Consider the following 13,182-nt stretch of genomic DNA (forward strand, 5'->3'; position numbering starts at 1 on the left):
AAACGGTCAAGGCCGACAATTTTCTCTCTTACTACGGCTACTTTAATATTTATCAAAAACTATATTTGAAAAATTATATAATTCATAAATGTACTATACGGCCTATATAATCCTAAAACCTGTAATTATGTTAAAGTCAACAGTCATATTTTATGTACCTGAGGTAAATAAAACATTAAAATTCATATTAAACACACTAACCCTGTGGAAAAATAACTTGTCCAATAAAATTGTTATTAATCTGAATAGCTGAGCCGGCAGCCTCGCCTGTGTCGAATTTGGTCTGTGTCAAACTTAACCATATCTCAACCTTAAAAATTGGATTGTGTTATTTTTATTTAGATAGACGCTTTTCAAAAGTAAATCAATCTATTTCTGAGTTCGTACATAATGAATACCTTACATAATGAGTTTCATACAGTAACGGTCGGGATACGTGTCCCTAGAGACGAATTCTAAAGCGAATCATAGTTTGTTGTTTGTACCGAAAAGCCTACAAAACTACGTCACCTATATGTTATGAAGTTCTACTATTTTTATCTCTTAGAAGAATAAACATTATAAATGGAAATTCAAAACAGCCGTTGTGATTATATTCTGTAAATTTTTCAAAATCCTCTATACTTTAATTTATTCGTATATTTTCATCTTCAAAAACTTGCTGTTGAAGAACTTTCACTCACACCGTCATCACTCCTATTTTCGAATTGTTAAAAATTATTATTATTATTGGGCGTTCAGTGAGCCAGTCAGCTTTGAAAGAGTAAAAGAAATACAGAGTAACTTTACCTTTAACATTTATGATAATATTAGTAATTAGTATGGATGTTCTCGTAAAGGAAAAGTCTAAACTCTCAACTTAACGCTCATGTCACAACCGTTGTGACCTTTACCGCGACAGATAATGCCATTCTAAGAAAAATTATATATTAAATTGGCAATAAATAATCAATCTTAGCCGTTTGCAAAATTTCCACAGTCTTGGTATGGCAATGTGTGTAACAAACACATAATAGTATTACATGATGAACGTGAATAGAATGTATTTTTTAACATCGTCATCTGGGGTAAATATGTTTGACTGTATAAATATAATTTTTTCGAATATAAGAAAAATAATTCAAAAACCAATTATAATATATAGGTAAAATTTAAAAATCTAGGGTTTAAATTCCTGCTTCAATTTAATTTTGCATACTAAATTGGTATAATCGTAGTCTGCCGCTAGAATTGGATTTGTGAAGTGCGATGCAACTGGGACTACAAAACACTATACAGTGACGAGCTCAGTGCGGTAGCCGGTGCGATGTCACGATATGGCCTGTGGGTGCTGGACGAAGAGGGAAGGGGGCGGCGCGCAGCCTCCGCGGCGTGCGGCGCGCGGCGCATCTCCCAGCGCGGCCGACCGCCTCGTCCCTCCATCAGTCGCGCTCGGCTCGCGGTTGTGTTAGCACGTTTCTAACGTGCTTTTTGCCACCCGGTTCGCACACGCAGCCCCAACACGCCGTCACCGACGCAGTGTCCACAGTCACCCCGCGGCATGTGCACCTGACACCGGTCTCAATATCGTCTACATCACGATCCTCGCATCAAGCACAAGTGAGTGCCTCCCTGACTGCTGTACACTCTTCTGGAGTCAAAAATTGGTTCCCCGATTTTTTGTGTGGTCAATTTATGTGGTTACTTCTGTGTGAGGATATTAACTGTCAATAGTGTTTGTATACTTTTTGTGCATTTATTAATATACGATTTCTCTTTGCAATAACCAAGTAAATTGAATATATAATTAAATGAATAATATCTTGTTAATGTAAACAATAAATTAAGTCAATGAAACTAACTCTTCTAGACTTCTAGTCTTCGAGTGACTCATGATTTCCTAATATCTTTCCTATTCATTATTGTTGAACTGACTGCGAAATAGAAATTGCTAAGAAATAGCGGACGATGTGCATAGTGTACGTTTGAATATATAAAATAATTTATTAAATCGATATACATATCAGTAAATCAACAAAGTACAAAAATATCAATTCACTTGATTTAATAGGTAATTTGATTTTTGCATAGAACTACTCTCTTTATAATTTACGACTGAGGCAAAGGAAAAAATCATAATTATTTTAATATATTTTTTTTGTAATACTTGTTTAGTTTTCTCTTAATTACTTTGAAACCTTTATAAGTAGATCATATTCATTTCAAAGGATACTAATCATAGATGTTGTAGTCGATTTTATTTAATTTTACGCAGTCGTGGTATTGATTTAAAAACGGTTAAATAACCAAAACTATATTTATCTTACATATGTCGCTAATTAAATAAAAAAAAGTAATGAATTTATTTACAAGGTAACACATGTATTTAAAAGAATACGTACTCGTGAGTCACACCAAGTTGGGGCCTGTGCCTTAAACATTATCGAAAGTTATCTATTTTACTTGTAAATTTACTCACATAATTATTCTTTCTATAAATGAAATAAGTTAATTGCTGTTTCGTTCTAATAAGAGAAACTTATCGAGCTGATCGCTTCTAAGTTAATCCTCTTTTTCGTAACCATGGACTGGTTTACAATTATAATTTATCAAATAACTATCACTCGTTTCTTGATGCTAAATAAGAACATAGAAACGAGATAGAATTGTCGTTTTCAATCGTAGACTGGATTCAACACAAATAAAAATAATAACCATAAAAAATTGTGACCGCTTTAAAAGTTGATAAGAATACTATCGGACTGTACCGTAGAATCGCAATACCGATTAACTGACAAAAAAAATGAACCGGTATCCTGTTACCACTGACAAGAAGATGGGGTGATTCATTTTATAATATTACAAGGTCATACTGTTCAACTGCAAACGGCAAATATAAATTATTGTTATAGAACAAGAATCGTCCCTTACACCTTTCCCCTGACGTGAGATGAGACCGTGTATGTGTCAACATTTGTGCTCCCACAATAGAACCAGTCACCATTCATTGGGAACTAGCGGCAGCCTATCAGCTCTTTGTCTTTAAATCATAATAGTATAATTACCATTCGTAATTATACCATCATACTTATTTCGTTTCGGTCGCCTCGTTTTATGTCTCAACTGAAGTGATAACAGCACCCGCATATCGACCTGTGGACTGTTCAATAAATATATTTTATTCAATGGTTTAAAACGAAACTTGAAGGTATTTACAACTATCAACTAGTGATATTGTAAAGTACGATAGAAGATTTAAAATTGTGTTTTTACTGTTCTAGGAGAAAAACTAGTCTCGCTAGTATTGTTTGTAAAACTTGTTACAACATTTTAAGGGTTCTAATGTATCGGAGAAAGTGGTTTGCGTTTTTTCTGCGAATGTTAGATGATTTGAGATGTTTTCGCGACTGGTTGATCGTTTCCAAGTTTTTTTCTTTTACTCAATATAATTATATTTACGATACTTGTTTTCGTTCATGTAATTAATAGTTTCACTTCAAGAATAACGCTAGTTTCATGTGTAATGTATCGGAATAGTATATACTTATTAAATCAAAGACACAAAATGTTATTTTTAATTTATTATTTTTAGAATGATTCCACGGCGAAAGCACAATGCATCCTCCGGATCCTTGCCACCCCCTGACGACAAGCACGCCAGCAACGATTACATCCGTGAGTATACTGATATTGAGTATTACATCGCTTTGAAGCTGTCAATCCACACCGACGGATCGCTATTACGGCTACCGACACGCAAGTTGATATTTATGCATAACCAGCGTACGCGACTTTAGGTAATATGGACAGGCTGTAACTAAAAATATGCTTCAATGCAAAGTAAACTTACAATACAACTAAATAGGTTTTATTGTTAAAAAAAAAACTCAACTGTCATTAAAATTCCTTTTGATAATGAACCAATATATAAACATTTAGACTATCGATATGTGCAATGAAGTTGTCACGAAAACGACTGCGCAATCGTAATATAAAGTATTTTAATCAAGCGACATACAATAATGCGAATGATTGGACAATTACGTTAAATGAAGTATGAAATTGATTTAAGATCGTTAAACAAACTAGAGTTGCGGAATAAATAGTTTGAGAGATAGAAGAGAGACGGCGGCACTGCACGGCCCTGATCTTGGCCGCCGCCACTTCAGCTCGTGACTAGAATCTACACGGACACATTGCACTACATATACGACCTGAGCTTCGCAATCTTTTACCTTTGTAACAATTAATTTAATGTTATATTTATTTCGATATCGAAATAAGCATTAAAAAATTATAGCTTTTGTAAAAGTCGTTCGATGTATTTTTAGTACGTCGTTCATATTCATATTCAGACATCCAAAGATATTTGGTGTATTAAATTTAAAGAAAAAGATACTAAACGACTTTCCTTTATTTATTGCACTCTTATTTACTTACCTACTTCTTTCACTTTAATTTTAGTTTCGGATGGCGGCGCACGAGACGGATGGCGCGCAGCGCTAAGGCGGCGTTTTAATCGCAAAACTCTTCACAAACGAATCCCCATCACCGCTTGGCTGCCACAGTAAGTTCATTTAATTAAACTTTAAAAATATAAATAGTAAAAACGGTAAAAGCTCATCGAAACAATCGAAATCCTTAGATATATAATCTATGTCCGAAGAAAAAAGTTAAGAATTGTTAACGTTGACAGGTATAACGCGGAAAAAGCTATCGGAGACGTGATCGCCGGTATCACAGTGGGACTGACGGTGATACCCCAATCGCTCGCGTATTCAAACATCGCAGGCTTACCGCCGCAGTATGGGCTTTACGGCTCCTTCTTCGGTTGCTTCATCTACATTCTCCTGGGCGGCTGCCGCGCCGTGCCCGCCGGCCCGACCGCCATCGCGTCACTGCTCACATGGCAGGTGGCAGGCGGCGTGGTCGAGAAGGCGATCTTACTCAATTTCCTCACCGGACTCGTTGAGCTGCTGATGGGCGTTCTAGGACTTGGATTTCTTATCAATTTCGTGTCGGGACCCGTCTCATCCGGATTCACCTCGGCCGTGGCCCTGATGATTGCCACTTCCCAAGTGAAGGACATGTTCGCAATATCAGTAACTGGCACGACTTTCCTGCAGCAATGGATTTCTATATTCCGAAACATTCACAATGCGTCTCTGTGGGATCCTGTGCTTGGTTTTGTGTGTATCGCACTCTTGCTGTCTATGAGGGTAAGAATAACATTATAATTATATAAATATAAAAGTTACATCATAAAAGAAATATGCAAATTAATATTTTTACTCCATATTTATTTTATCAAAAATGTGTTTACAACTTAACGCTTATTTAATATTTGGGCGTATAACACATATGTTCATGACCGAATCAGCCAGATGTTAAATTTTATTACTCAATACGTCACAAAATCCATATGGTTACTAATGTGAAATCAATTTTAGATAGCAAAAGTAAAACAATTATACTTTCTTTAGATTTCGAAAATTCATCAATTTGTTGTATTTTAGAAAATTGGAATGATTAAACTCGGTGAAAAATCGACTGAAGGCCCGAGCACACGACAGAAAGTTTTAACGAAGTGTATGTGGCTCCTGGGAACTTGTCGTAATGCCATCGTCGTGGTCGTCACCGGCGTGCTCGGCTTCTGGTTCGTCGCCACACACGGGACATCGCCCGTGCGGCTCATGGGTGAGTAATAATTACGACTCTTATGTATTTAACTTAATTCTATGGTCGACCTAATCTAGTAAACATATTTTTTTTGTTTTGTGCTCTCTCTAGCCGATAATGCACCAGACGGTTAGTATACGTAATAGAATCGTTCTCCTACGTAGAACTTGGCACAAAACTCATTTCTTAGTAGTCGCCATGTCACACGAGTATCGTCCATTACTAGTTATGTAAATACATAAAACATATGCATTAATAGCGTTACATTAATGTACAATGTCTTTCATCTCAGAATTCCGATATATTCTCGACGTTAATCATTCGATATGATTACAGGAGCTATTCCTTCGGGAGTGCCGATACCGCAGCTGCCGCCATTCGGATACGTCCGTGCTGACAACTCCACCGCAGATTTCCTAGACATGGTGTCAGAGCTAGGCTCGGGTCTTCTCGTGATTCCACTCATCGTACTACTCGAGGACATCGCCATCTGCAAAGCGTTCTCTGACGGCCGTACCATCGACGCTACGCAGGAGATGATCGCGTTGGGAGTCGCCAACGTCGGCAACTCCTTCATGCAGGCCTACCCCGGCGGCGGCTCGCTGGCGCGGTCTGTGGTGTCCAATGGCTCTGGTGTCAAAACCACTTTTAGTGGACTCTATACAGGTTTGTTTCTGATCGTTTATTATGTTTAATGTTGACATTTATTTATTTTTTGTATGAAATATAAAACTATAAAACAATTAATCGTTTTTAGGAGTCATGGTCATCTTAGCACTCCAGTTTTTCACACAGTATTTCGAGTTCATCCCGAAAGCTGCACTCGCGGCTGTAATAATTTCGGCTATATTATTTATGGTTGAATATGACGTAATTAAACCGATGTGGCGGGCGAAGAGTGAGTATTATTGAAATTTGTAAATAAAATTAATTTGATTAAATGTGGTGCCCCATATATATATATATTAATTTACATTGTTTTTCCGTAGAACTGGACTTGATCCCGGGAGTTGGAACCTTCGTGCTGTGTCTTACCCTACCTATTGAGTTAGGCATTCTCACTGGTGTTGTCGTCAATATAATATTCATTCTGTACCATGCAGCACGACCGAAGTTTTCCGTGGAAATGCTTAAAGTAAGTATTATTTTCACGAGTTTTTAGAACGCTCGCTCTCGTGCAGGTTTGTCTAATAGACTGTTGTGATTTCTCAGACGGAACAGGGCGTGGAATACCTGATGATCACCCCGGACCGCTGTCTGATGTTCCCGTCCGTAGACTACGTGCGGCGGCTAGTCACTAAGTGCGCGACCAGCAGTTCCGTGCCCGTAGTCATCGAGTGCACGCACATCTACAGCGCTGACTACACGGCCGCCAAGAGCATCGAGCAGCTGACTGCAGACTTCCACGCGCGTCAGCAACCGCTGTACTTCTACAACGTGAAGCCGTCCGTGTGCTCCATCTTCGAGGCGGTGGCCAAGCCAGAGCACTTCGTAGTCTTCTACGAGGACGACGAGCTGGACCGGCTTCTGGCCGCCGACGAGCGCCTGGCACCTCGCAAGCCGCCGCCGCCGCTGCACGCATGACCGCCACCATAGACGATTTGACGGAAAGTGTGATATTTTCGTATGGAGATAGTTCGTTAATCCTCACCCGACGACCCCCTGCGGTGATCATTCAGTCTCGATTCGATCGTTCCTCTGGGCGTCGACGTAGAATCCTTCTTTCGCAGTAAAGATATCCTTGCGTATATATTTTAGTAAAGATTTAGCGTTTCGGGGAGGCCTTTGCCTGTGCTGTGATCGAGGGCGAGTGCCCGCACTCTTCAGTATTAGGGCGTGATCGAGGAAGCTTTAGTCGACTATTGTCTACTTATGTTTCACATAGAGTTATTTTTGTATAAACTATATTAGTTTCAGAGCGGACCCTATGAGTCCCTATGTATCGTTGTGATTTAGAAATAAAGGTTAGATTTTATGGTGAATAATGCACGCAGACAGATTATAAAATATTTTATCATTAAAATTTGTTGTTGATGTTAAAAATATCTAATATGACTACTGTAAAAGTTGCAAAAGTGATAGTAGTAGATTCTTAAAGGTCATTTTATTTATTTTTAGGTAAATGAGTACAAGTTAGATTGTAAAACCATACTATAAGCTTATAAGTGTATAAATACGCGTTGCGAGTCGTGCGCCCCTCGTGTGCGTGCTTGTGCGTGATCGTGCGCGCACGCGTGCGCATTGCGGATGAGAACGGGTGGTGTACGGCTCTAAATCCCTTTTCTTGTGATCTACGAATACAGTACCTATTCAAAATATTTTTATGTATTAATAAATAAATAGAGACTATTTTAAATAAAAATACTAAAGTGATTAACTATAAAATATAAAAATAAGAATACGGTGCGTTTAAATGAATTACAAATATGTCCCAGTTCCAAGAACGAAATAATTACACTCTTAAAGAGTTTAAAAGAAATACTTTTGTTTTATTTTCCCTGCACTTAAATTATTATAAACATAGAGAATATTCGGATATACGTGTAGTTAAAGACGTAGGGGACAACATGTAAGTTCCCAAGATTGGTAACGCATATGCGATGTAAGTGATCATCCTTCAATTTGACGCAGACAGTGATGATCACATACCATAACGTGGTCCAAATCTAATTTTATGAATGAAAATCTTAGATCACGAAATATACAATTTGTTATTTAAATCATTTATCTTGTTTAAAGTTGAGAGTCATGATATAAAATATCCTTCACATTGTCTTATTACTACACTTGACACATAATTCGAAGAATTTCTACATCTTGAAAATATTTTTAAGTGAAGTCTTAAACAAAGTGAGATTTGAATGTGATAAAAAATGCAGAACCAGATATTTCGTTAGAGAATATGCAACTTGGCATACAACAGTATAAAATATCAAAATAATACTGAGTATGAGAGTGACGTTCCTCCAAGACATAATTATGGGCTTATACAATTTATATCAGAATTTGCAAGCATTGCTGCCAAATTAATTGATGCCATGGATATTATCCGGGTAGATTTTAAAATTCTAACCTCGTAGTTTCAATGTCACCAATCAACAAGTGACAAATTTTGACAATAGTGACACCCGTTTTGAGGAACCGTTTGACAATTGACATATATGTCACTATTAGTGTTCTTCGTAAAAAGTTATGAATATATCAATTTTGGGTTTATTGTTAAGAGTTTATTCTCATATTTGAGAGAGATACTAAAGGATTTCCATGTAATGCTCGGTTCGTAAAACGGTGATACATTAGAGCGGTTTGTTGTTCCGTTACAAGTATACTCATCTTTAGTGTCATTATTATTAATAGATTTTCTTCAATAAAGGTGGAATCAGACGGTTCATTTTCGTGTTTCATTTTGCATCTTTCACTCAAAGTGACAAGTCTAAACACAAAGTGAAACAAAAGTGCCGAATGAATTCATTAGTAAACTGATCCAACGACGTTGGATCGGTTCATACGGCATCTTTCATACCCACTCCGAATGAACGAAAAATGAACAGTCTGAACACAGAGTGAAATGAAATAAAATGATCACAAATTCAACTTATTCCAAGAGACACGACTTCATTCGACGCTATATTGAAAGAAACTACGGAATTACGGATGAATGTTATTTTTTACGTCATTCCAGCAAAACCGTGTGAACATGGAATGAAAGAAAAATGAATCATTCAATCGAATGAACCGTCTGATATCACCTCAACGTACATATTATTTGAACGTCAGGGGTTCCTCAAGGCTCGTATCTTAGTCCAATCTTATTTGATATTTACAATTATGGTTTTATTAGCTATATTAATACTTTATTCAGGTATTTTGAGTAACTTGTAGTAGAAGTTCGGTATTGAAAGATAGCATTATGAAACCAATCTTTGTATTAATCAATAATCCCATACTACTTACATACATTAAATACTGATTTACAAAATCGGCTCATTTTGTTAATTAGTACGAATGTATTCAATTTCTTATTTTATAATCCATATAATCATCTTATTTTATAATAGATCATTAATATGATTTTCAGGATTCTTCTTTGTTTATCTATCCATTTGTTACCGCTAATCTCGGAATCAGCTTAACCGATTTGGATGCGGTTTCCGCTGATTTATACTGTAGTAACCTTGGAGTAACGTATAGCGTTTGTTTTATTAAAATCAAGAAATTATGGAACCAGGGCTGTGAGGTTAAAAGCTTCTTAAAGAGTTCCACTGGTGTTACATCATCCCTTTGCATGTGAAAATAAATATACTATAAATATAAATGGGGACGGAGTAGATGATTTTATGTTTACACCCCGGTTCTTTCTCATTGCAAAAAAAGTTTAATTTACTTTTAAGCGAGTCCAGCGCACACGGTTAGCTTCAAAAGGCTCTGTCGCGTGTTCGCAACTAAAAAAAATCTATGCTTTAATCCCCGACGGCATGTAATGTCTTGTAATATACATTACGCAGTTACAAATACATCATAACTTTTTAATATTAAGAGATTAAATTATAAAATGAAAAAGTTTCGTTGTTTGTAGTTTGGTTTTTATCGATGGCAAAGCACTCAAATAAGATATATATTAAAAAAAACATAATCCATTTGGAAACTACTATGCCACGACGGAGTCAAAGATACACAGATAGGTATGTCCAGTAGGTATATAATTTTGAGTGCCCCTACTTTTGCGGCTTAAAATCACGCGAACGAAGTCGCGGGCACCAGCTAGTAGATAATAAAGAAAGCACTCAAATTCACAAGAAAACATTACTAACGAATTATTATTGTACGCCAACGCTTAAGTAACCTCGGTTTTTTAGAATCGATTTTTGGCTTTTCTATTATCGGATTGAAGTAAAATTCGATAAAACGCTACTAGCGTCTGTTCCGATTTATTACAAACAAATCAATCTAAAATTAGACTTTAAAATGTAGGATTTTTTTAAAATTCGTATGAAACGAGTTTAAATAGTATGAATGGCTAATGGCTATACGATCTTTAAAACAGTAACAATATAGAAATGTTATTGTTACCCCAAATCGAAGTTACTTGTTGATGCCATGATGGTGGACACGTAAACAAACATTGTGCCTCAGTTCATAAGCTCAGTCTCTGGGGGCATGTTATAGAATAATTTCTTAATGTAGCTATGTCTAGCTCACCCACCGTAGAGGTCCTACTGTAGAGGAGATAAAATAAAATAAATTAAATAAAATAAAATAAATGTAACGTTTGATCTTAGTAATAAAAATATACCTAATGATAACATTATTACGGAAAAAACTTTATGTAAACTATCCTAGAGAGCGTACTAAGAATATTAATAAACGAAAGACAATTGTTATTCATAGATGTAACCTCTGATTCGGAATGCATAAATCTGCAAGCATCAGTCACGTGAGTTTCGGTTGTATATACTTAAATCGTCAAAATAGTGTCTAGTTCTTCTCTAAGCTGTGATGCCAAAACTGCGTATTCATTAGATATAAATTGAAATATTAAGCAACTGGAATTTTGTTTTTTACATAAAATAAAACATTTACATAAGCACTTAAACGACGAACAAGTTATCTGCAAAGACAACAAAGAATTTTAAGCGGTAGTCCATCTTGTAATCTTATTACAGATGACGTCAATGATGAATGTGAAAGTTATACTTCTCAACGGATTTTAGCCGAATAAACACGATACAAATTAATGCCTAATGCACTACTACGAGCAAATATATTTTTCCATTCACCTATATACCAGGTGAGGTCATTATTATTGATTAGATATTCTTGGTCAGCGTTGGTATCTAAATAGATTTATCATGTATTTTATCATAAATCTAATGATATTCGAATCAAAGGAGTAAAGATAAACGAATCTGAGATGCGATTTGATAATAGCCCTGCTATATTATGCGCTACAAACAATCCTTGATTAACATATATTTATTCATAATACAATACTATTCCATTTAACGACTTAGATATACCTCATATAATTTTACTATCAATGTTCCGATAACAACTTCACCGACATTCTAAACTATATTTTTTCGCGAATATGATATGAAAATCATAGTTTTTTCAACATTGGTTGAGCAATGATGTATATCATTGTTAGTTCAATATCAAAGTTGTTTACTTTTTTTTAACCTGTAATTCGAATTGACCATGGTTGATAATATTCTAATTCATTCTATTTTATGAAACCGATATATTTTCAGACTAGCTGTTACCCGCGGCTTCGCTCGCGTAGAATAAGCATATATTTACAAATTAACTTCAAATATTACGTTAATGTAAGATGTATGTATTTCAGCCCTTAGTGTAGAATATCCAGAAACGCTTAAATGCGAATCAATGCATTTTAATCGGTAGCGCATAAATAAAATTTCATTTTAACTTCAAAAATGATGGAATTCCAAAATAACCTGTATACGAAATGTCAACCCCTACTTTTTCCCTTTAGGCGTAAAATATCAAGAAATCCTTAAATACGTATCAACTCATTTTTAATCAGTAGCCCAAAAATAAAGTTTCGTACTTCTAACTTCAAAAATGACGGAATTCCAGACTAACCTGTAAACGAAATGTCAACACTTATTTTTCCCTTTACGCGTAAAATATCAAGAAACGCTTAAATACGTATCCATTCATTTTTAATCAGTAGCCCAAAAATAAAGTTTCATTTTAACTTCAAAAATGACGGACTTCCAGACTATCCTATATACGAAATGTCTACCCAATTTCTCTTCTTAGGCGTAAAATATTCAAAAACGCATAAATGCGAATCAACTAATTTTTAATCGGTATACCAACAATAAAATTTCTAGCGTCTACCTTAAAAAATAACGGACTTCCAAACTAATCGGTATACGAAATGTCAACCCCTATTTCTCCTCTTAGGCGTACAATATCCCAAAAATAAATTTTCATGTTTCTAACTTAAAATATTACGGACTTTCATACATAGTTTCATCCCTTATTTCACCCCCTTAGGAGTAGAATATGCAGAAACGCTTAAATATTTATGTACTCATGTTTAATCAGTATCCTAAAAATAAAGTATTATGTTTCCAACTTAAAAAATGACGGATTTCCATACAAACGTTCAACCCCTATTTCACCCCTTTATAGAGGTAGAATTTTCTTTTTAGTGGGTGTCATGATATGTTATATATAGCCTAAAATATAAGTTTTATGCTTCTAGTTCTAAAAATGACAATATTTTCAACAACTACCAACCTTTCATCCCCCTTTTCAATCCTTTACAGCACTTTTTTCCAAATAAAAAGTAGCCTATGTCCTTTCTCAGGCTCTAGACTATTTGTGTACCATATTTCATTAAAATCGGTCCAGTAGTTTTGGCGTGAAAGCGAGACAGACAGACAGACAGAGTTACATTCGCATTTATAATATTAAAATATGGATTAGGATTGAAAAAAAAATGTTTTTCTAAAAACAAAAAAAAATAATACTATATTTTACTACTTGGGT

The 13,182-nt window shown here is 35.6% G+C and overlaps 1 protein-coding gene across 1 annotated transcript; it reads left to right on the forward strand.

Annotated features, from left to right (window-relative positions):
* The first annotated feature begins 1,409 nt into the window (after positions 1-1,409).
* Positions 1,410-8,137, forward strand: LOC125065801 (sodium-independent sulfate anion transporter-like). The gene is made up of 9 exons (XM_047673633.1): positions 1,410-1,599; positions 3,572-3,654; positions 4,444-4,546; positions 4,676-5,198; positions 5,496-5,676; positions 5,995-6,324; positions 6,416-6,556; positions 6,648-6,793; positions 6,871-8,137. Exons 2-9 carry the CDS (start codon positions 3,573-3,575, stop codon positions 7,240-7,242), a joined length of 1,878 nt encoding a protein of 625 aa, XP_047529589.1. The 5' UTR covers positions 1,410-1,599; position 3,572; the 3' UTR covers positions 7,243-8,137.
* Positions 8,138-13,182: the final 5,045 nt, after the last annotated feature.

This window comes from Vanessa atalanta, chromosome 8, assembly GCF_905147765.1.
Source record: "Vanessa atalanta chromosome 8, ilVanAtal1.2, whole genome shotgun sequence".
NCBI lineage: Eukaryota > Metazoa > Arthropoda > Insecta > Lepidoptera > Nymphalidae > Vanessa > Vanessa atalanta.